The sequence below is a fragment of the Engraulis encrasicolus genome, chromosome 10 (genome assembly GCF_034702125.1).
Source record: "Engraulis encrasicolus isolate BLACKSEA-1 chromosome 10, IST_EnEncr_1.0, whole genome shotgun sequence".
Taxonomy (NCBI): Eukaryota; Metazoa; Chordata; class Actinopteri; order Clupeiformes; family Engraulidae; genus Engraulis; species Engraulis encrasicolus.
The window spans coordinates 47,637,226-47,663,229 of NC_085866.1; the positions used below are offsets into that span (position 1 = coordinate 47,637,226).

General features: G+C 41.9%; 1 protein-coding gene across 1 annotated transcript in view; it reads right to left on the reverse strand.

The window, feature by feature from the left end:
- Window positions 1-3,748: 3,748 nt before the first annotated feature.
- LOC134457475 (potassium voltage-gated channel subfamily KQT member 2-like) overlaps window positions 3,749-26,004 on the reverse strand; it is a 56,420-nt gene continuing 34,164 nt past the window's right edge. The window contains exons 10-17 of the mRNA XM_063209483.1: window positions 25,601-25,633; window positions 22,885-22,938; window positions 18,261-18,418; window positions 11,626-11,725; window positions 10,378-10,509; window positions 8,957-9,016; window positions 6,552-6,687; window positions 3,749-4,567 (exon numbers count right to left, since the gene is read on the reverse strand). Of these exons, the coding sequence (XP_063065553.1) occupies window positions 3,749-4,567; window positions 6,552-6,687; window positions 8,957-9,016; window positions 10,378-10,509; window positions 11,626-11,725; window positions 18,261-18,418; window positions 22,885-22,938; window positions 25,601-25,633 (1,492 nt within the window). The remainder of the gene's footprint in view (window positions 4,568-6,551; window positions 6,688-8,956; window positions 9,017-10,377; window positions 10,510-11,625; window positions 11,726-18,260; window positions 18,419-22,884; window positions 22,939-25,600; window positions 25,634-26,004) is intronic.

A 26,004-nucleotide genomic window follows, 5' to 3' on the forward strand; every position in this document is an offset into this window, starting at 1 on the left:
TTATGAAAGATTAATAGTTGATCTGGACATTGACCTCTCCCTCTGCATCCACACTCGGCTACGCATCTCATATATCACATGCTGCTTTGCCCCATAGAGGTTTTATGTTCTTTGGTGGTCCCCTGTCGTTCAACCCAAAAAATACACGTTTCTAAAAGGGATTTTGTGAACAGTTGTTTTTTTTATTAAGGTTTACATTCAAGAGCTTTTCTCCCTTCTTTGTTCAGTTGCTACCTTTGATTGTGAAAGAGTGCAAAATAACTTTGACAAAAACACTATACAACCTATTTCTTCTTTCATTGTTACTTTTTGCAAAAGAATTAAAGAAAATGAACAAAAAAACTATCACTGTGCAAGCCAACAAGTAGTGATGCTTTAAAAAAAAACAATTCAAGAAATCAGGATATTGACCTACAGTAGTCCTCGTGCAAAGCTTGTTCCGCTATAGAACAGGTAGGAGACCGTTGATAGACAGAGGGAAATATGTCTGCCATTTTACATTTTTATTTTCCTCTAAGAAGGAAGTCTTCTTGTTCCTCACTTGCACTTTCTGTCCCATAATATGGGTCACACATGCCATGCAAGAAAGTACTTTATTCCAGTGCAGTGAAATTGATTGTGTGCGATATTATACCGGTACCTGTGTATTAATGGGTTAAAAAGAAGCCTACATTGTTTGGCCTTGTAGTGTTTGACTGTTTCCAACTTCACTTAAGTTTGGGATATGGCCTATGTGTGCAACATGTACAAATGCAAAACATATATGTTAAATGAATGTAGTAAACTCATAACGTGATATTTTCTTTGGGAACTAAAAAAGAAAAAGTACAATGGTGGATTAGCAAATGTTCGCACAGAAACAGGTTTTGAAAACTAACATAGTGTCCTGTTCAGAACCAAAAATTAACATGACCTATTGCCTGTCAATATTCAAAATAAAGGACCCTGAGAATGTAAAATGAAACTGGATTTGAAACCTATTGGTTTATGATTCTAGAGAACAATATACGTGTATGGGTTATGTCAGGCATGCAAAATTGGGAACCATATTTTCAACCTGTATGAACAGAATATTTTGAGTGAATATATTTTTCAGATAAAGTCAATGACAAAAAAAAGATATTTTTTTACATTTTTGCCATATTACTGCCATCTACCGGCGAATCCTGACAAATGCTCAGCTGGTATGCAAACTGTTTACGAGTCTAAAGACTGTACACATTTCTAGGAAAGGTTTGTAGAAAGTGGACCATAGAACATTACACACCTACAGCAATTGACCACTTTAGATTCACTTACTGTATAGAAAGTATAGTATACAGTATAGAAAGACCACAGCTACCATAGTTATGATATAGCCCAGTCATGACAAGTGTACAATTTTCAACCCTGATCCTGTTCATACAGTAAGAAAGAATAAGAAATAAGAATAAGACAGGATAAGCTATTCATTTTTTCTCCTGGCCGTAATCCTCATTGTGCAAATAGGCAGAAAAAGATAAAGCTATAGAAACCAAAACCTCCTCACAATAATCACCTACTCTACTGTTTATATAGCCTACTTAGAGGTATCATGCTTAAACGCCTGAACTAATGGAGCGTCACTTGTGCAAAGAAAGGTTTAAAGACAAAAAAAACAAAAGAAAAGTGTGTGCCAGGCCGTTTAGAGAACACTGGTGATAACCATGCCAGAAGATTCATACAAATGTTTTGTTTTGGGCTTCGCTTCAGGCCTGTGTGGGAGGAAGGGACGTATGTATCAGTGACCGTGACGCCATTTTGAACATGAGGCCGGTCACACACCTGCGCTGCAGCCATCTTGTGCCGGAGACTGAAATGGACATTTGGCTCCTAGCCACACATCTCCACTTCTGACACGCAGCCTCTCCATATCGCTAGTGTTGCCAGATTAGGCGGTTTCCCGCCCAATTGGGCTGCTTAGGATGGCCGTCTGTGGGTAAAAATGGCATTTTGCAGGAAAACCAGCCAAATGTTTTGCCATAGAAATCAATAGAATTGGGCGGGATTTAGTGCTTCCAGGCGGGTTTTGAGCATTTTTTGGGCTGGAAATTATCGGCCTCATCTGGCAACCCTCCATATCACACAGTCAGCCAGTGGGGTGACATAATAACAGCTGAGGGGGGCATTGTGTTGTGTCTAATGTCATCTACAAGAGCCAAGGAAGCTCAATTTATGAATGTCAGCTTAATTAAAGATGCTTCCTGGGGAAGTAATTGTCACTTAATTGCCGCTTATTGTTTTGGCAGAATTTTGACCTTGATTAAGTTTGACACTGTGTGTGTATATGAGTGAGAGTGACTGTAGGAGAGAGAGAGAGAGAGAGAGAGAGAGAGAGAGAGAGAGAGAGAGAGAGAGAGAGAGAGAGAGAGAGAGAGAGAGAGAGAGAGAGAAAGAGTGTGTGTGTGTGTGTGTGTGTGTGTGTGTGTGTGTGTGTGTGTGTGTGTGTGTGTGTGTGTGTGTGTGTGTGTGTTTAAAAATTGCTTATGACATAGATCAAATTAGGCCAACAGCCTTGTAAAACAAACTGTAACATTCATCATGACAGTCTAAAAGCAGATTTATTTTAGGGCTAGTGAAGGGAAGAGAGAAAGGTTCAAGGCACCGTTTGTCTTTTTAGTTCAAAAGCTTTGATCAATTTAATCTGGTTCAAGTTAGACCATAATAAAAGGAATCACCCTATACTGTACAGTAGACACATACGCACGCAGATACAGTGTATGGAAGGCTGTTCAAGTAAAAAAGAGTGTCTTGGGCCTTCCTCTCCTCTCTCTACTGCATTATCTACATATATAGTGGGGGGTTTTCTTCAACCAAAACACATCTTCACATCGTTTCTGATGTGGTGTTTCATGTTTTAGGGCTATCTATTCTAACTACTAGCATGCCAGCTGATGCCACTACCTTAGATGCAACAAAAATGGGTCTGCCTGTTCCTCAAGTTAAGCCTTTCTTCCATACAGCTCAGCAAGCTGCATAAAAGGAATTCTCACTGTTCATCAGCGATGAATGAGGAACCGCAGAAGGAGACCGACGGATCCGGGTGAGGGAGTTTGTGTCAGTTCTGCGGGCCATTACAGAGTAGAGTAGGGTGCAATGAGCCGTAGAACTAGAACAATGGTATGTTTTAATGGACTGTAAAATTCTGAGGAAATATTGTGGCTTTGGCCAGACGTCAGATAGGAATGAACCCAATTACATTTTATTTCCATTCTTATTATTCTGAGTCCAGTGGCTGGTAGCCTTGATTGTGAGTGGCAGGCATTCATCATTATCTAGGCCTATACACTGACCTTTGTCTTTTGCTGCTTTGAAATGATATGCTCATTGTGGTCACAGTAGTCAATTGTTTGATACATCTCTTGTTGTATATTTTATCTTCTCTGTTGGTGGATACTACTCCTCAGCTAAGCCAAAAGTGTTCCATGTTCATACGTGCACATACATGAAATGTGCCGAATGATGATTATGACGAACACCTACCTGAAATCTGCCTTATTATCAGTAAGGCTTCATTTTCTCAGCTGATGAAAGCAGAACCACAGACTCCAAAGGTTGATAACATTGTAAAAGTTCATCAGTGTCTGACACATGTCCTCCGTCGGGCCCTGATGGTTTGAAGAATGTGAAAACAGCATGATCTGATGGCCTAAACCTGACTTTTTGACAAGACCACCCTGTCCTGTGTATTATTATGACAAGTTCTCACCCCATCTTCAAAAGCAAGCCCTTACTTCCCCATCCAGCCCCTCTCCCCGAACTGGCCCTCTCCCCAGGACAGCGGGGAGGGGGAGGGGGCGCCCGGGGTGTACAGCTCCGAGTCCGTGTCTGACTCTCCCTCTGCCAGATACGGCCGGAGCCGGGCCCGGAAGGTTCCGCCCACGTTCCCCATCATGCCCATGCCGGAGGGCTGGGGCGGGTAGTCGTCCTCGCGCGCCTGCGAGATGCTGAAGCCGCTGAAGGAGCGCTCCAACTCCTCATGGTCCACGGAGGGGATGGAGAGGGAGGTGTCGCTCTCCACGGCGGCGGACACGGCTGCGGCGGCGGAGATGTGGCCGGAGTGTTGGGGGCGGGGGCGGCGGTGGTGCTTGCGCTGGCGGCTGCTCTCAGAGGTGTCCTGAGATGGCGGCGGCGGGATGCGGTACAGCGAGGGGTCGTCTGTGAGCACGGGGGACACGCCGCGGCTGCTGTTCCAGCGGGGCAGGCAGAGGGGCTCGTCCGTCAGTTTCTGCGGCGGGGACGGTGCACGGGACGGTGTGCGGGGTGGAGACGGGCGGGTCCAGAGCGTCGAGGCCTGTTGATGGGTCTCGAGGGGGGTGCTGGAGCCCAGTGGAGGAGGTTCTGGAGCGGCGCTCACCTTCTTCACCTCCTCCTTCTCCTCATCCAAATCATCCTCCTTCCCACTCTTGTATTCTTCCGGGCTGTGGTATGGTGGCGCAGGTTCGGACATTTTGAATCCCAGCAAGGCCTCGGTTTCGGAGCGCGGGATGCCCATACGCTGCATGTAGACCTGCACCAGGAAGTCCAGCTTCTTGTCCATGGTCAGGACCTAATGGGAGAAGCATATTAAAATACAGCAGCCTACTATAATACAACACAGCACATTAATGTAATATAGTACAAAACTTAATATTCTTGTGTACACTATGTCTGTTTTGTCAATTCTTATTCTATACACTTTATTATCGGGGATGGATTGTGACTCCATGGGCCCCTGGTCCAGTCAACAAGAAAGGTCACCCCTTCATGGAATCACAAGGTTCCAAAAAAATTGGGGGTTTAGCAAAGTTGTTAGAGAGCCTTTGTTGTTGGGGGTTAGGGGTTTCTAACTATTGACCAATAATGAAATGTTTTTTTGTAGTGCTGGCCTTCAGGGCCCACTTAGGTCTTGGGCCCCTGAGACTGGGCCCCTGAGACTGGGCCCAGTAGGCCTGTGCAGTAGTCAGTCCTTGCTTATTATCCATGATTGCAACAACACTTATTCAAAATACCACACTGTAGTGTCTGCACTGCTTAATTACTATGTATGTGTTCGCAGATAACATTTAAAATTGTTCTATGCAAGATGTAGTTTCATATACACTTGTGTCTATTTTCACTACAACGCTAATGCTTCAAACATCAAGGGAGGAAATGGTAATGTTGAGTAACCTATTTGAATTAAATCATTTTGTGGTGCATTTGTACCCTCGTCTGTGGTAGCCAGGATGTTTATAGACCCCTAAGGTCTTGAAATTAAGTAAGAAGTTTAGAAGCCATGTTAGAAACCTTGCGAGTGGATTTGTTGTAATTCCCATCTCATGTTCACCTTTTTTTTATTATTCTTTTGATCTCTTTGATTTTCATCACTTTTTAATGTATTTTGTCTTCCTATTTTTCTATTTAATTCTATTTATTGACTCAGAGGGCCTGCACAAGAGTTCCTATGTGCTTGGACTACTAGTTTATGCACAAATGGCAAATAAAGTACTTTGGACTTTTTGAACTTTGAACTTCATGCACTACCAATGACTGTAGGCTACAGTTCTCGTCTTAAACTTGACTGAACTACGAGACTGGACATCCTGGCAGCACGGAAACTTTGAAATGGGCGGGGTTAGTGGACATGGTAATAAGGTGGATTTTGGTTGTGGGATGTCTTGCTGTGGTGTCTTGGGTACTATACTTGCAGGTACTCACTAGGTAATATAGGTACTAGGTACTATATAAACTCTAATGTATTAAAATGAAACATTCAAAGAAACCTAAGACAGAAAATACCCTCAATGGGCCCAATGACCAACACATACAAAAGTACTCAAGAATCCTTGATGTAAAATACATCATTCAGTCCCACTGAACTATGAAGGTCTCCACAGACTTACAAAATGTGTGGGTTGGACGCAAGTGATTGAGGTTGGATGGGATCACTTTTGGGAAATAGCGAGAGGGAAATGAAGAGACAGACTGGCTGTAAAAGTTCAATGACAGTTTTACAACAAGCTTTTCACACCCTGACGTTTTACACTGACATGTTTACTTTTAAAGGCTGTTTATCACAAAGCCATTATATTGCATAGTAGCACTTCACTTATTGGAAAGGAGAGTGCATTGGACTGTTACTGATTTATACAGCCTCGTATTCATTCATCAAATTCATCTCAATGAAATCCATTGTCATCAAAACAAAAAATGGTAAGCGGAATCTCCACAGAGAGACAGACAGTGTGTAGACGGAGAGAATGATACGCAACTGCAGGCTTTTGATGAAGGATGAATTAAGTGGAATAAGGAAAGGATACCATGTACGACAAGAAAAATGGACATGAAAAGGACAAAGTAGTGTTACAACAGTAGACAAAGTACTGTAGTGGTAGTAGTACCTTAGTAGACAAAGTAAAGTATTTTTTTGTCAAACCTAAAAAAAATAACTGAAAATAAGAAACATAGGAAAGATACAGATAAACAGATGCTAGTTGAATTGGTTGAGTGATTCATTGACCGATTTCTCATTCATCCCAAGGGACATGCGATGCCAAGTCAAGTCCACGTACCTGCTTCTCCATCCTGCCCATGCGTCCCATCATGCTGGGGTCCTCTGGGCCCTCAGGCTCCACGGGTGTCTTGGGCTTCTCCTTCTCCCCCTTCTCTGGAGCACCCTTACCCACTATCTGGTCCACTCTTTGCCAGGTGAAGTGAAGTGAACAACCAAACCAACAGCAGTCTTGTCAGGTAACACCTCCACATGGCACACAGGTCACAGTGCTACCACATACATACAGTGTACTGTCGCTCACTTTCCCATCATGCAAACTTGGAACTGGCACCAAACCAGGAATTTTCACAGTCGCCAAACATAGTGCAATGTACTCAGCAACAAAGGTGACATATAATTCAGTGTATAATTGCTATACAGAGAGACTATACCGATTTGTATTTGGGGATTTTTGTTCATTGCAGAGTTTGAAGGCTTCTGGGTCACAATGCTATGCTGAAGAAGGGTGCACCAGGCATATAACAACATAGACAATATGCTGGAACTTGGATTGGCAAATATAATGCAGCACTTGGGAAAAAAAGCGAAACATCTGCCTCTGATAGAAACAACTGCAGCAAATGGTTAAAGAGTGGAGCACACAGCACCCATGCATACATTCGCATGGTCTCCTGTTGGGAATAGGCCTGTAGCAGGCCAAGACATAACCAGGAAAAGGGGGGAAGCAGTTTTTTTTTTAACTGGGATGGAGGAAATCAAACAGGTGATAAAAGAAGTTGTAGTAAAAAAAATAGAAAAGAAAGAACTGGCCATAAGGGAACAAAAACTGTTTCGAGGGAGGTACTGTAGAGGTGTGGAAAGATGTGGCACCATCACATGATAAAGCAGGTGGGCCATATCCGCATGCACCAGAGAGTATTGTGTTGCATGCATGCCACCACACTATATCAATCAGCCACAGTAGAAGCTGCCATGCAGTGTTTTTGGCCACCAACAATATACTGGGTTGAGTGCGTAGCGTGTGTGTGTGTGTGTGTCTGTGTGTGTGTCTGTGTCTGTGTCCGTGAGTGTGTGTGCGCTTGTTTGGTGTGTGTGTGTGTATATATATATATTTATATGAGTGTCTTTTTGTCTCAAAATTTTAATTCTGGCAAAATTATTGTATTTCAAGTTGGATGAAAATGAACACGTGTGAGGTGGTTACTGTATAGGTACTTGCAATAGGCACATCAATGGATGGCAATGTATCTAGTCCATATGGGGATAGGAAGCAAGCTTGAGTTAAGAAGAGGTTTATTTGCATGATGTACAGTAGCTCGCATTCTCTGACTTGGAATTATTTAATTGAACAACTAAATCAAAGTTTATTAAAAGTAATGTTTTAAGAATTCTGACTAAAAACAGTGACCAGAGATTTGCTGATTTAGGTTACATCTATCAGACCAATATTTTTGTGCTGTAGTGGTTGAGGACAGGGTGGTGCATTATATAAGTATACATACACCATCACTGTTTAAAGTGTTTTTTATATGCGTCTTATTTGAATGGTAGCCAGGGCAGTCCATTTTTACTGACACTACTTTTCAAACTCAATGCCCTTGTAACAATAGATCGCACACCGATGTACTACATCACATTTGCTTACTACTTTAAATGTATTAACCATGTGGCAACATTTAGAGGATAGTTTCCTCTCACTATTTGCAATGCCTCTGCCTGGCTCTTCTTCCGGCAAACATGGTAAGACTTTTATTGGTCTCGTCTGTCAGTGACGGAGAAGCTGACAGAACAGCAATTAAAGGGATTCTGATGAGCACAGAGCTTGCAGAACTTCAAAACAGAAAACCCAATGTCGCTACAAATTGTAGCATTTTTTTTCAGATCACAAGGTAATTGTTAGATAGATGGTTTTCATACCCTTGTAAGGACATTGAACATTACTTAGTTTGCTGATGTATCACTATTTTTTAGGGTCTAGGGTCTAGCCACTCAGATAGTATCATTTTTTTTCTGTAGTACAATAGCCCTTGCAAGACAGACAACAGCCTCCAGGTTTTCAAACACATTACTTTAGGTATTGGAATAGAGTAAACATTAAAGAACTAAAATGTGGGCACAATAGTGTGAGACGTCCAAAGACTTGTACAGTGCTAAGTGGTATCTATCGATCGCATTCTTTTTCACAGGCGGTCTGCCAATAGCAGTGGCACAGGGGCATACATCATCCAGCCATTTCCTTCATTTCAGAGGTATTACATTTGACTAATGCCACTGTCATTTGAGAACGCTATTGGAAAGGAAAGGCTTTTGATCTCATAGTGCGCAAAATGAATACAAACAAGAAATAAGCCATTGGGCTGTCATCTCATGCATGCCAATGCCATGCAAAAGTAAATAAAAAAACATTCACCCTAAACCGAATGCAGATTTTGTTGTCGTTGTGCACTATTTGCACGATTACATATTACGTACTTCTTATGACGGGGTGTTGAAGGGAGAGGGGGACCCACAATCAAATCTACCCTGGCAAAGTGCATAGAGAGGACATGAGAGCAATGCTTCATCAGGCAACAGACAAACTCCATGTGCCACAACACTGATGACAACACTGACTCGTGGACAAATAAGCGTGAATATATTCCAGACACATTGACTGTGGGCATACATGTACATGGACTCTCACAAACGTGAAATCAGGTGGTCATGTGGGGTACACATTTGAATGTATGTATGAACAAGAACTGATGATGGTAGTTTTGAACTGTTGTTGTTGGAATATATTGGCATATGTGTGAGACAGTTTAACAATCACACAACATATTTCAAACTTATTTGGACAGACAATGGGGTGGGTTGGTGGGGAGAACAAAGAGAACAGACAAAATGGCCGACTTTTGCACCAAAAAATAAAATAATAATACACACAGACACGGAGGGAAAAACACATAGAGCTTTAAAATCAGCGATAAAACCAAGGAGATGAGGACAGAAAGGTATATGCACGTGATCTCTTAAACACAGACAGAGGAGTAGGATTTCAACGCTGTATGCGTTCCAGTTCTGTACGAACAAAGGATCCAGGATACTCCAGGATAACTCCATGTGCTCCACTTCATTCAAAACATGTTGTAGCCTCTTAGTGCAAATGGGCCTGTATACAGGCCTATTCACTCTTGGCTGAAAACAGTCAACTACATAACAACATTTATATGACAATGCCGAAGCAGTGGCTTAACTTAACGTTACAACTTTGGTGGCAATAAGGTGTAGAACCCTCTTAGTGCAGATGGGGTCGCCGGTGGGCCTATTCACTATTTGTGGAAAATACTCAACTATATCATGACAACATTGCTATGACATTACCGAGAGCCTTAAGTAACAGATTAAACCATAGCCATTACAATTTTGGTGACAGTAAGGTTACTGTATAACATAGGCTCTGCGCTAAGGGGTTAAACAGAGGCTTGGCGAATGCTCAAACACCTATGCATACATGTAAATGGACATGTTAATATTTCAAACATTAAAAACACACATTTCTATGAACATTTATAACAAAAAGGCATTTTTTTTCTCTTGATGGATGCTGCATGGAAGACCAACAGAAACAAACAAGAAAAACACAATGAATACTCTTTGGGATTAAAAACAATGGAAACAATGATGGGGGGGCAAAGGGATGTACTGTAGACTTGTTTGGACGAGATAGCTTAGAAGAAGAGTTGTGTATCTGATGCTTTGGTGAGGTAGTGTGTCTGTACGGTATGTGTTGGAGCATAAGGGAGACAGAGAGAGACTGAGGTGATAAACATTGGCAGTAAATGTCCACTTTATCGGATGTCATGATGAGGAACAGTAAATGCGGTGCCATAACCGGGCCTTGCCTGGACTGGAGGCTCTTGATGCGGGAGAGCATGTCGAGATGTCCAGCAGAGTACTGCTCAATCACATCCATCACGTCATACGGCCGCAAGCTCTCCTTAAACCTCCTCTTTGACAACATGAAGCGCATAATACTGATGATGAAAAAAAGTGAATATATTAGAGATCAGCTATCATAACTCTTCATTTGCTAATTGACAGTTTCAGTCGACAAGATGAAGTGCAAAGAGCTCTATGCTGCAGTAACTCCAACATGTAGTCTTGTTGTAGTGATACTGATGTTCTCAAAGCACTTACTTCACTTTAACTTAATCAGCCATTTAAAGAAACACTACATAGGTTTCTTCTTTGGCCACCCTACAGGTTGGGTGTCAAATTGTCCCTCATAGAAATCAATGAAAACAAGGACCTTATTAGTGTCATAATGGAGCGAATTCAAGTGCCGTTTTTTTCTCATTCACAAGTTGTTGTACCACTGAAATGAATGAGAAACACTTAACTATGTTTCCTCAATCCAATTGCCCATAGATGATTGTCCTTTCCTTTGTTTCCAAAGCCCATATGTCACCAGACTGTGGGATATTATGGCAGAAACGTGCAGTTCCACTTACAGCCTGTCCGTAGGAGTCCATGGGACCTGACAGCAGCTTTAACTGCTTTCCAGTTATTTTGAATAAGATGTCCCCCCATCTCCAGCCCATCTATAGCTTTTATATACTGTATGGGTTAGGTTGTATATTACAGTGACAAAGTCAAAACCAGTCTTTCTGAGTGTTTTCCCTAAAGTATAGTGTTTTCCCTACAGTATAGTATGTAGTTCGTGTACTGCCACTCCAAGCGCTCTAAGCACACAACAGTCAGAGCTCTGACTTTGAAATGAGTTGTAAAGTCCAATCTCTCATTCATTTATAATGAGTGGAATTCTTTCTTTTTCCCAAACCATAAGCCTCAAAATGGCAGATCAGCATGGCAGCCCCCACTGAACACAACAATTACAAGTTCAGTCTTTACAAGAACATAATTTCATGCTTTGCAGTTATCCTGAATGAGATGTTCCCCCATCTCCCCATCTATAGCAATCAGACCTCAGTAGCCACTGTAGCCGTTCAAAATGGCAGATCAACATGGCAGCCCCCATTGAACGCAACGATTACAAATTCAATTTTCACAAGAACATCATTTCATCCATCAATAACAACATTGATCTTAACAGTGTAGAGTAAGCTACTTGTAAGTGGCATGTGACTTACCAGACTGCGTGGATGGTCACCTTTAGTCCAGCGGGTAAGTCTTGCTGCATTCCATAGTGTCCATGCTTATCATCCACCTCTTCTGCAGGTAGACTGGCCTCTGCAATAGACCCCAACCCCCCATCAAACAAGCCATACAGACCAGACCATACACCCACATCTGTGAAGACAGACTATGTGACTAACTGAGGAATATACAGACCTTGGTTTTTCCCTATTATGTATTGTTTTGGGTAGCTATTGGGAATGTTTCAAGACTGAGGCTTTTCCCTGGCTTTTATTAATCTCTCTTTGCAGACTTTGGCACGCTGTGGCTTTTTGTAGTGAACAATTACAGAGAACTGACAACATGTTAAAAGCAGTCTGGTCATTTATAAAAATGAATAGTAGCTTACAAACACAGGAATCCTATCTCGAGCTGCAAATAATTATCCTTAGATATCTACTGATCCTAATGCAGTTCAATTGCTGAATAGCAGCTGTCTTAAGATGTACGAACTTGTAATTATGACTCTTTATTTTTTTAAATGATGTATTTTTTAAGTTGTAAACATGACTAATGTTTGATTGGAATTGGCAAACTACTGGTGAAATTAAGCCAAAGATGTTTTTATTTGAAAATACTGTCATTCTTGACACTAAAATCAAAATTATTTAAAAAATGAATTATCCTTCAAAGTCATAGATCTTTTGAATGTCAAGAGTAGTCCAGGACTGAGTAACCTTAAGTAGATCATTGTGTGAATGGCTGAAATGGCACATAGATGCTAGATTTTAAAACTAGTATCTCTACACTGTATTGGTGGACTGACACAAGTTGAATTTAAAAAAGAATAGACATTCGAATGACATTTACAATATGTTGATGTAGTATTAAGCAGCAGGAAGATGAAACTATAGTACTCATCAGAGTCACGTCAGTGGGAGCTAAATGTCAGCAGGCGCTGGACATTTGAGAGTTTTCAAGATGCAGAAACATAACCGAACACTCAGCATGCACAAGCAGTCGGTGGTGGGATATTGAATGCTGATCATGTGCACTCAAGCAGACTGGTGAAAAGCTCTCTGAATACCTCGGAAATAAGCATCACCACTATCACTCAGACTAAAACTTCCAGAGTCAATGCCTTACTCTATACCTATAGGTTATCACAGAAGTGAGTACACCCCTCACATTTCTGCAGATTTGTAAGTATATCTTTTCATGGGATAACATCATACACCCCATATGTTAAAATTCACCAGAGAGGATCATGAGCTGTGTCAGTAGTCAAAGTACAGGATGACATGCATGATTCTTTTGGTGAATTCTGTCATGATATGTATTAATGTCACTACCATGATGCAGTTCATATATACGCCTCTAGGCGGCAATGTTTTGTCAATGAGATTACTGATTGCAAATAACCAGTAAGCACATCCAAGTAAGATGCATTTCCGTTGCTGTTTTGAACTGTTCTATGATATAAGTTCCGAGGCTGGTAGTGATGGTTTATCTCAATAAACAAAGGGAGATGTCATGATATGTATTAATGTCACTACCATGATGCAGTTCATATACGCCTCTAGCCGGCAGTGTCGATAGATTGACAGCACATTAAAAGTTATACATGAAACCTGAAAGCTATGTCGTATGTCTGCTCCATATATTGATATCATAATAAATTCAACTTCAATGTTGACGGCATATATGGTCCCCCAAACCATGTTAGTCCCACTACCATACTTGACTGTAAGCATGGGGCACAGTTCTTTGTACCAATCACTTGGTTTCCAGCACACATGCTTGGTAAAGCTAATTTGTTTGTCTTGGTCTCATCAGAGACAGATTAAGGTTATGGATTGCTGGAATCATGTCCTGTGGTTTCATGACACCATGTTATGAATTATTTTGAGCGAACAATACATTGAAACAGTTGTATAAGTTTCACTCTGGCTACTTGTCATTGTCTCAAAGTGATTTTCTTGTATGTTGTCCCATGAAAAGATGTACTTAAAAATCTACAGAAATGTGAGGGGTGTACTCACTTCTGTGACACACTGTATATAGTTTGATGACACGAGGACTGCCTATCACATCCTAAGCAATTGTATTATCTGGATTTGTATAATCCATACAAATAGGGGTAATGGCTGAATCTACATTAACCACCATAGAGAAGAGAAGAGAAGAGAAGAGAAGAGAAGAGAAGAGAAGAGAAGAGAAGAGAAGAGAAGAGAAGAGAAGAGAAGAGAAGAGAAGAGAAGAGAAGAGAAGAGGAGAGGAGAGGAGAAAAGAGAAGAGAAGAGAAGAGAAGAGGAGAGGAGAGGAGAGGAGAGGAGAGGAGAGGAGAGGAGAGACTATTCATTTATGTCTAACATGGTTTGCAGTGGATGTACAGAACTCTGTACGTGCACCCTAAGACTAAGCATGAAGAGTCAACAGTGCAGTCCCACCATGTGGTATTCTCCTTGCCAGTTGCCGGCTGCTCTTTCCATCATGTGAATAATCTCTCTACCTGCATGCCAGGTGGTTTTTGAGGACCCGTGGCTCTGCCGAGAGCTGTGAAGAGGCCGCGGATGACCGCATGCATGGGGACAAACAGATGGAAGTGAGCGTGCAGTCAGCACAGCCAAACCAGCCTGAGCTCATCCAGCAACAACACTGTGCAGCCCCACTAGGTAAACAGCAGCAACACCATCACCCCAATACGACCATCTCCACTGGAAATACTGTGCATTCCATGCAACTGCCACAAGAGGGAAGCATTGCACTCCCACAAAACTCGTCGTCTTTTTCTTCTTCTTCGTCTTCATCTCAAGGGAAAAAAAAAAAATACCTAGGTTGCAGGTAGAGCAGATGTCTATTGTGTTCCTCTCAAGTCTCCTTCATTTCACATGACTGCGTACTGTAGGACTTGGACTTGAGCTGCTTTATTGATGTTAGATATGTCAAGGAAGGCGCACCCCTGGGGTTGCAAACATGACTTCACCCCTCAGGCAGAAGTGTGTGTACGTGTGTGTGTATGTGTGTACGTGTGTGTGTGTGTGTGTGTGTGTGTGTGTGTGTGTGTGTGTGTGTGTGTGTGTGTGTGTGTGTGTGTGTGTGTGTGTGTGTGTGTGTGTGTGTGTGTGTATGGTAACATGTCAAGCTCATGACTGACAGTGATTCCTAGTGGGGGATGTTGTCAAACAGACAGGAGACTCATCCACCCGGCAGGTGACTGAGTGGCCACCCTGCTATTGCGTTGCGGCATCTGAGTCGCCCGGTTGCCTTTTGCAAACCTTAACGTCTTGACAGCATGAAGAGAATCTGTCAAACGTCTGTCAGTGCTCGCTACTGCGGTGGGGACTGGTGGAAAGTGAAGCCATCGCTCTTTTCATTTCAAAAGCAACAGCTCAGCCAGTTTGAGTGTGTGAAAGATGACATGCACTACATTTACACAGAGATAGAGTGGATCTAAGCACAATTAGTCAGTGTTAGTTTGGGGGGTGGGGAGTTCTGAACAGACAGAGACAGCTCTTACTTATTAAACCTTCAATGGCTTCAGGGTTGCAGAGAGTGGAGAAGAGAGAGCGGGGGGAGAGGGGACAGGAGGACAGGAAAGCAGTAGAGAGGAGTGGTTAAATAGTTCGATATGATTTTAGAAATCATGTAAAATAAGACCATCGCAATTGTATGAAAATGTATCTCTGAATGTGAAGGATCTATGATCAGATGAAAAGATCAAATATTACAATCTATTAAAATGTTTTTATATTGAAAATAAACAGTGATGGTAGTAAGCCAAATGTAAGCGGTAGTTTATATGCAAATTTAATTTCAGATTTTTAGAAAAGTGATTATAATATTATATATATATATTATAATTATAATGTCATTATCATCTGTACTGTCAGTGTCAGGCTGCTCTGCCAGAATCAGTCTCAACGCCCATTCATACCCTATGTGTGACACGTGAGTCAAGTGTCAAAAATTCAAAGGACGCGTTTTGTTGCGCATTGGCGCATAATGGCTTCCAAAGCATGGTGAAGCGTAGGCTTGCGGGTACATAGAGTACATTACAATGCATCGGCTAAGTGAGCCCAATAACCATTGATATTGCATGTACTTCGACCCAAAATTGGTAGCTTACAATTACAGATGAAACAGACGAAAATAACCTGAAATAGTGTGCCTCATGTCAAAAATAAATGGAGGTATGAAGGCATTGACGGTTAGAACGTATGGAAAGAAATACTGTATGTTCACTGACTGACAAACGTAGAGTGTGAATGGGCCTTTAAGTGGCTTCCCTTGCCGTCTTAAATAACTGAATGGAGAGGCTAACCTGGAGAGCTCTTCAAGGCAAAGTCTTCATCCTGAAGTTCAATCAGCACTTCAGTGCATGCAGAGAGAAGTGAGTGATTTTAGTATGATGGAAATATGGTAACACTTTATTTTAGTGTTACATCTATTAGCACTAATACATACAATGTTAATGCCTGCATAAGTAACTTGTAAGGCATATTCTTAGCAAAAGCTATGGCCTATTAGGTCAGTTCTAAGGTTAAATTGGTAATAAATCCCTTATTGTGCATGAACAAGACATTTGAGAATACATGCATAACAAATGTTTGATTTTGCTTAGTGCATGCCTACAAGTTATTTATACAGGCACATTGTATGTGTAAGTGCTAATATATGTAACACCAAAATAAAAGTGTTACCAGAAATATTTATAAAATTAGTGCTGTTAAAGATAATTGTCCCCACTGCAGGTCAAATCCCACACTTAGGCCCTTTTTATCATACCTTTCTTAAGTGTCTGACTTGGTGATAATCTATCATTCCTCTTTAGAACATAACTTTTTTAGAACAATATTGCGAAAACCTGTATACAGAATACAGTCTCTAAGACATAGGGATCAACATTTAAGGTTACCTCAGGCTAACAGGACAATTATGTAACAGAAACAGAAAATGCTTCCCTGGGTCTGTCAAAAGTACACAGTAAAAATTGCACCGTTACTGTACTTCAACACTGAGACCAATTAGAAGTGTTACATTTGACTCTCTGAGTGAAATTAACACTACAAAATTCACTGTGTATATCTGTACAGCCATCTCTCTGCTTCCTCTTTGCCTCTATAATGCATGACTCAGCTATAAGTATACTCTCTCATAAAAGAGACACTCTGCAGAGGATGGCTATTTAGGTGATGAGAGGGATGTGAGCCAGATAATCATTTAGTTATTGCAGAAAACAGTTTTGCAAACCGACAGATACAATCTCTGAATGCTCCAGCACGACCATTTGACACAGAATACACAATGGTGCCAGGCAGACACAGGGGCGGATTGAGAAGGATTTTCCCACCGAGACAATTTTGCCCTAAGCGGGCATTTTTGCCCTATGCCTGCCAGCCCAATGCTCGTAGCGGCCGATATTATGTTTTAGGCTTCCGGCCCAACGGGGTAAGTCCCATATCTCCCTACTCAATCTGCCCCTGGGCAGACATATGACAACTTGGCAGTACCCCCATTTTAGATCCAAATCTGCCATGTACTGTATCTATCTGGCAAAAGAAGAAATGTTCTGTGTGGCCAGACAGCTGAATAGTAACAATGGTGAAAGAAGGTGATAAACCAAACGTCTTGTTTATGTGAGCTACTAGTAGATTAGTTAGCAAGGTGGCAAAGCTTATTAGATGCTGTATTTTCCTAAAGTGATACTCTGCCATTTTTGTAAATAAGCTTATTGTACACATCTCCTTGAGTTAAATGATGGAGTCTTACCTTTCTCCTGTACGTTCTCCGAGTATGGCCGTGCAAATTTTACCTCCATGCTAGCAATTAACATTGAATCTTAGGAGACCAGCTGGCGGCTAGCTGGTCTCATAGGATTCAATGTTAATTGCTAGCTTGGAGGTAAAATTTGCACTGCCATACTCAGATAACAGCTGGAAGTACAGGGGAAAGGTAAAACTCAGTCATTTAACTCAAGGGGAGGTGTAAAATGAGCTTATTTCCAAAAATGGCATAGTATCACTTTAAAGAACCACAGCCATTATGGTTTGGTTAAAGAGTGGTCGGCTGTGCGTGCTTCGCGCACGTTTTATTACTCTGGTGGTAGCACATTCATCGACGCAATTGCTAATGATGGTTTGCTGTTCGCTTCAAGATTCTACAAGAGTCAGTCATGTCAACAGAAACATAACCTGAACCTCTGGATGAAAATAAATAAACGTGTACCATATTGGACCGAATATATGATGACTCTGAATATAACAACACCCTAAATATTAGAGGAGAGCCCTATTTAAAGGACTATGTAGAACAAAAGCCCCGTCTTAAATTCGGGCCAATATGGTAATACGAGGGGAAAGCTCACTATAGGCTTCAATTGACAGCTTGTATGTACATACAGTACAGTAGATAACTGGGCTTCAAGAGCCTCAGCCTGTCCTTCAGAAGCAGATATTTCCAATGGACACTCACACCAAACAGATGCACACACCCACAAAAAAAGACAACAACAACACAGACATTGACACAACGAAAATAAAATAACAACAACAACAACAAACACAACAACATCAACAAGAAGCTGTAAGCCCAAATAATCATGACAGGAGACAAAAGGGAAAGAACATGCTTCTTCTTCTCCACTCACCTTCTGAGTTCTGGCGCGATCCCGCACCCCTGATGCGGAAGGCCTGCTTGGCCCGACTCTGCAGTTTGCTGGGACTCTCCTCGACCCCCTCGTCTCCTTTCCCGTCCGTGTGCTTAGAGGGACTCTGAAAGACTTTCTCTTTAATGCTGGCCTTACGGCTATAGCAAGGAAGCGGGAGGAGGGAAAAGCAGAGTTGAAATCTTGCAGGTTAAGCTCGATAAGACGGGTAACAGCAGACGGATGGATCCAGTGACACTTAACGCGAGTGAAACACATTAAATGCCGCATTGCAAATTCAACACTTAAATGAGTGTTTCATTTGATTGGAAATGTTGAATTAACACTGCAAAATTTACAGAGAAAAGAAGGTGATGTTATTTGTTGAGGATACTGTTAATTCACAGATGTGAAATTAGTACTAAACCATAAAATTAGTACACTGTAAAGGACCCCCCCTAGAGCATGCTTTCTCTCCACCAGCCCACACCCACCCTCTGTTTGAGTGATGTATTTTTGGGCTGACCAAGCACACCTAATTGTCCACACAAGAGTGAATATTACACAGATGTTTAGCCATGTGAGCAGTAAAAAGTGCTGATTTTGCATCTCACGCCTGGGATTAGGTTCGCCCTACGTGGCTCCCTCTTGACAAACAGATACCTGGTGCAGGCTTTCCCCCAGCGCTTTCTTATCAAGGCGGCCGCCTTGACTAAACCCCACCCCCGCCTTGGCTACGTTCCCTAAAAAAATAATTAAAAAAAAAAAAAAAAAATGCGTCCGAGGGCAAAAAAAAAAAAAAAAAACTTGTAAAAAAAAAAAGTTGTAATGCATGTTCAAGCGCAGGCACTAGGACAACATCGGTTGGACTAAATGGTGACACCTAGTGGTCGGATTTATTACTACGCCATGTGTGTCCATCCTCGAGGCCATATTTTGAAACAATTTTAATTTTCAATTCTTGGGTTGCAGTTACGTCAGAATGCCCCTTCACTGGAGCGCGCGAATTTGAAATGGTGGACAACCCTGGCTTGGAGCCATTGAAACCCATTCAAAAGTACATTTGTTCGATGTTCGACAGAATATTTTTAATTAGACCTTAAGACACACCATGGGTCTTGTTTAAAAGCTGAGAACCTCAGCTTTCCATACCTGAAAACGGTATTTTTCCTAGCATCTACCAATCCGAAGGTAGCCTACTTTAAGTGCAGAATTACTTTTCTAAAGATAGCGTTTTGTTTCCTTGGAAACGGACGCGGTTTATGTGTTACGCATACGCTATACGCTATACGCTATTTGAGGGTTTGCATTATTATGGATGAATTTCTAATCTTGACATTCTAATGGACAATCTGTGCGAGTTTCAAAATGCGTTTTTATGTAACATGGGAGTAAAGTGTGTTAACAGTACGCCCGTCTGGGATTTGTTAGCTAGTTCGCTAGTTAGCTAGCAAGTAAGTAATAGCAGAAATAAACTCTCTCTGGTAATAGATATTAGAATCGATCTGTCTCAATGGCCCAAGCATAAACAAAGAAACACCAGGATTTGGATGTAATGCTATAATATCAGCAATTTGTCAAAGCAAAACATTCTGAGAACATTCACAGAACCAGTTCATTATATCCACAGCCTTGAGTGTCGGCAAATCTTTCCACTTTTGACATGATGTAATACTAGTGTAGAGACCTAGCACTTGCTAGCTAACTAGCGGGCCAGCTAGTTTAACAAATCCCAGACGGGATGTAAACACATTTACTCCCATATCACATAAAAACACATTATGAAATTCGCATAGATTGTCCATTAACATGTCAAGATTAGAAATTCATCCATAATAGTGCGAGTCAAATAGCGTATGCGTAACACATAAACCGCGTCCGTTTCCAAGGAAACAAAACGCTATCTTTAGAAAAGTAATTCCGCACTTAAAGTGGGCTACCTTCGGATTGGTAGATGCTAGGAAAATACCGCTTTCAGTTATGGAAAGCTGAGGTTCTCAGCTTTTAAACAAGTCCAGTGGTGTGTCTTTAGGTATAATTAAAAATATTCTGTGTCAGATCGAAAAAATGAAGTTTTGAATGGGTTTCAATGGCTCCAAGCCCAGGTTGTCCACCAGCAGCGGTAGATCACCACCAGGGGGCAGCACTATGAGGTCAGCAGCAACCCAAGAATTAGCATAAATGGGCCACCAGTAGGGCAGTTTAATTACAACAGGGCACTGGAACTCTTTTTTGAAAAACCGAGAAGGATGGCCTGCAAGGACAGGACTTGCAAAATGTGCCATAGGTAGGTAGTAGGTAGCCAGTCAATTTTTGCACTCCATTTGGTTTCTCTTTTTCGTTTAATGTAAACAACCTGCACTGCACTTTTTGTTACATTTTTCTTTTCAGCTTCTGTAAATAGTTTTGATATGGCAGGTCAATAAACACATATTTTCCAGTTCTACACAGCTTTGTTATTATTCAACCCACCCCCCCCCCCCCCCCCCCCCCAAACCCCCGAAACAGTATTCGTGCCGTGCGTGACATCAAAACCCCGCCAACACCTCCCCCCCGCGTGATATCGCGAGTGGCGCCCCCCCCCCCCAACCCCCCCCCCCCCCCCCGCCACGCCACGCCGCGCCGCGCCGCCCCCCAGGGACAGACTCGAAGCCTCACCACCTTGACTAACCAATTTTCTGGGGGAAACACTGTGGTGAGTCATACTAAAACTATGGAGAGAGGCAGTATTTTGCATTTGACGTGTGGAGCACAAGTGCAATACATTGCTTTGCATTGCTGGCCTGTGTCAGCACAGATCGACTGACAAGGCTGAGATGCTGAATGGCACTGTGATTTCTGAGACACGGCGAAATGCAGTGTTTAGTCTTCACTTGGTATCCAGGCTGAGATACAGTGAAATTCCGTGTTCATTTGGTACCCAATAGGCTAAGACACCATGAAATGCTGTATTTAGTGTTCATTTGGTACTCAACAGGCTGACACACAGACAAATGCAGTGTTCAGTGTTCATTTAGTACCCAACACGCTGAAACACAGTGACATGCAGTGTTTGGTGTTTGCCGCCTGGTACTCAAGTGGCTGTTGGTGATACATCAGGATGTGGATGAAGGAGTTGTGCCATCTCCTGGCCAGATGAAGCACAACATATTCATTCATCAAGATCACATTTGCCTGGCGCTTTCAGGCATTAGACAGCACTTGCTAAAATTGAGTGACTGAGGATTGGACTTTGTGATGAAATGTGGTATCGAAATAGCGTACGGGTTTGAGCTTGTGGACAGGATGAAGGTGAGATTGTGAGTTGGAGTCAAATCATTGTGATACTTCATATTTGAAAGGTCATTATTTGAAGCTTGAGATTAACTTTTTTCCTGATATGGTTGCAATTGCAAGCATGCTACATTAGCTATGTCCAATTCTCAGCAAGCATCAACATATTTTTGTGCTTTGATGCGGGACACATTTTTCTCTGCCCAAAGCAAAAATGGTGGTTATGATGATATAGGAAATCCTTTACTAGATTAAACTTATAGGGTAATTGGAATTGTAACAAGCTAATGTAATAATGCAGTATAGCGGAAATAGCCTTTTAAAAAGCTGTGGAAAGCAAATGATCATTTTGCCTAATAGCATTGCATATCTAGTACTTGAGTGTCTAAAACAGCATTGGGGATATTTATGGTGTTAATCCTTTATCTGGTGTAAAAGAAAACAGCCCATATTCCAGCATTACACATAGAGACAAGATAATAGCATACTATAGTGGAGCAAAGGATGAAATCCACTGGTGTCAATTGCTAGTCATGCTAATCAAGCCAACATGCAGATGCAATAGATGCACTATCGTGTTAGATGGATGGAAAGATAGGATGAAAGAAAGGCATGCACAGAAAGCAGTGTATGGCCTGAACTTCAGGTCTCAGCTGCATTTTGGAAGCTGATAATAATGGTTGTGAACACATTGGCACAGCACACTTAAAATTAATTTCCAGTATCCTTTTCACAGACCTCAATGGAGCCATTTTGGCTTGGTGCTTAGTAAGATGGCGGTAGTTGGTAGATATACAGTTGATATCAAAACACATTACGCTACTAATGGACCTCAAGGCAGTTATCACTTTTTAACATGAAATGGAGCCATGCAAAGTCTATGCACCTAAGCAAGCATATGACCTCTGCCAAAAAATAACCTTAGAGTACTACCCACCCTTGCAGTTATGCAATGGAATAGAAGGGAGGTATTACAGCAATGCATTTAGTTCAGATACTGAAGTCGGGGATGGATAAGAGAGAAGGCTAATAGGCTAAATAGACTCCAGATGTAAAGATGTAAAGATGTAAAGCTACATTATGGCCTCCTTACAACTCATCTCCTCCCTTAAGGGAACCTTATCTTTTCTTGAGAGAACAGGTGAATATGATTTTAAAAGGGTGAAACAATATTGAGAATGAAAGTGAAAGAGAGCGAAAGATAGGGGGAAAGACACAGAACAGTCCCAAGTGCTTTGAGAGCAGATGAAATAAAGAGAAACGGAAAGAGAGATACAGATAGTCATAGAACAGTCCCAAGTGCTTTGAGAGCGATCTAGCCGTGCAGAGGTTAGAAGTCTGTTTGCACCGGTACCTAAGGCTTCTGGGGAAGCAGCCACAGAGTTGAGGTGAATGTGTGGCCACATTACTGCGCATGAGCAGGGGCGGGAAAGGAACGGGCGGTGGACAGTGACAGAGACACAAGGAAGCACAGCATTGTAAATGTGACGTTGACACTGAATGAGGTGATCAGTGAAAGGAAGAGGATAGTGATGATGGTGATGGTGGTGATGGTGATGGTGGTGATGGGAAATCTGAAAATGGGGAATGAATGGGGAATTGATGGTGGTGTGTGAAACTCAGGGTGGAAGCATGGGTCCAACTCAATATAGTACATTCCGTCCTTTCCTTTTGCTTGTGACCTTGTGCTCCGCTGACGCCCCTGCTTCCATGGAGAAAACAATAAAGTTACCCTGTTGTCAGCTTCGGCAGAGCAACTTTTGGGGGGCTTTCCCCATTCAACATCCCGGCTGCAAATGAGAAAATGACCTCTGAATTGTGCTTTTGCGTGCTACGTATTGAGTAAAACTTCTATTATATATTGTCGATGACATCTTGACTTGCATCAAGAGGCCAAAAGTAAAAGCAGAGGACGGAAGATAGACCTACTACTACTGTATATTGACTTGGACATGTGTGATGTCAAAATGAGAAAAACATCATCAAAGCAAAACATTATAGTGTCTGTGAAAAGTAAGGATATGTACAGATCATGATGATGTATGTTATTTTAACGGTACCAGAGTGGTATACCACACACTTCTGAAATCTGATAAGAATGTCTGCCCCCATATTCCTCAGTATTGAGTGGACATTGACAATATGCTGATGCTTATGCGGGAATAAAATATGCTGCTGGATGTATGGCCATGAATAAATTACTGAGCTCACCTATCAAATATCAAAAGGTGCTGGAGCTTCAAAATTATCAGGAAAAGTGCTAGCATAATGTCTGCTTGCCACATACAGAGAATGTCAATACTGCTGATGCCTGAATATTTTAGATGGCTCCTCAAAGGTTGAAACTAAAATGTTAAACACTAAAAATAGCATTCATTGTCATAGTCTTTCCCATAGGTTTTCTTCCTGAGCAGCAGAGGTGGAAGATTTGCACACAGGGCACCAGGGCAAGGAACAGATACCCACCCTACCCCCACCCATACAGCCTGCCATGGTCATAATAAATCCCCCACCACCAATACAGGAGGGTCCTAGGTCCCAGGGCAAATGCCATGTCCTAATAGCTCCGTCCCTGTTGAACAGAATTGCTAGTGTATTTTTTGTTGTCCGATGGACATTTATGTTTAACCCGACTCTCGCCAGATGAATGGGTTCCTCCTTTCTCCAGGAATATTCATCTGGAGCTACAGTACGCCATACGCGCAGGCCTGTGAAGGCATGGTATTATGAACAAAGTCCTTAGGCGTAATTGGGGAATCCACTACTCATAGATTCAACAATACAGTTGGAATTACAGAATTAATGACTGAGTCCATGTGTGTGGCCACTGTTGCCTGAAACAACGGTCGCGTTTCACTTATTTCCCCCTTCTCAGCGATCCTTATTGGTTCTACGGCATTTTGGTTCGGGAGCAGGGTGAATCTGAAGATTCTCCAGACCCTTGTGTGAGCTCACAAAGCTGAGCAGGTCTGGCGGGAGTCAGGCAAGTTTATGCTTACACTGTGATTGTAATATGACCTCATAGGTCATTCTAGTGGTGTTGCAGACACAATTGACCTCTCCAGGGAATACAGGGCCTACTAATGTCACAACGACCTACTACCATCTAAAAATAGGCAGAGCAGTAGTGATTTACGCCGGCATAAGGTTTCATTACATATATCCCACCCATATATCTACTATAGATATTTACTGTGCAGTACATGAAAATGAACATACAGTACATCTGTAGAAATTAATTTGTTGTCTAGGCTACCCAAAAGTACCCCAAAGAATACCACAGTTTTGTCTATTCTCCTTTGTTAATCCCACCAGTCCTACTCGGGCCTATGCTTATTTTGATTTTACGTATACTCATTACACAATGCTGAATGGGCGTAATTTCCAGTCAGTCTTACTGTAGGTGTTTGTAGCCCCTTAATGCGCGCCGTACCTCCAGTGGCACGCTGTAATAGACATTGAAATGTAACTACCATAGCACTACAATACTATGACACAACACAGGCCCTTTAGTAATGCACCACGACTTGGTCATTACCATACTGGTAACAACAAATTTATGAAGCCGCGTCTTAAGGGGATAAGTGCTTTCTCTATTTTATCTGTCTATTGTATTGAAGGAGATTAATTTTAGTGAAGCTGCCAGCTCTGGGTTCTGTCTGAATATCTATGTGTTTCAGTCCGAAACAGACATAATCAGTCAGCAAGCAACCTACAGGTAGTCATTTAATACCTTCATTTGTCAAATTATTTCTGTGTGTGTGTGTGGGGGGGGGTGAGTGTGTGTGAGTGAGTGTGAGCAAGAGAGACAGAGACAGTGAGTGTCAGTGATACTGGAGAAATAAATGCTGTGTAGCTATCATGGATTAATTTATTGAGTGGCATCAGGAACATTTGTTACTTGAAATGAGGATGGATCCTTCATTAGGTGTTTGCTTGTTCTGGACTTTATACTGCAGAGCAAGAGCAAGAACATGAGTCTTGGACAAAGCTTGTGCCAAATCCAGACAGACAGCTTCAGTAATCGTCCCCAGTGCCATAAAAGCAAGAGTAACGGGATGAGCACTGACCTTGGAGAGGCTTCCGTAGGCTGAGTGTCCTTCCTTTGAAGAGCAAAGAGAATAATAATGATAATAATAATAATAACTGTTGTATAGCACAATATCATACAAGGCATGCAGCTCAAAGTGCTTAAAGCGATGGTTCGGAGTAGAATCACCCTAATGCCATTTGAACCGTGACACCCATCCACCTTTACACCCGAAGTGTTTTCTGCCGCAGGCTTACATCAACAGAGTTGCCGTGTTATTCGATGTTTATTCCGGATAGCTTGACTCAAGCGCATATGGATCCTGGGCACCGTCTCCACACTTTCCCCACAAAAATAACATGTCATGACACCAAACTTCTACAGTATAACAAATGTGGTTTGTACTCACAAAAAGATGAATTTGAAACTTTGTACATAGTCCAG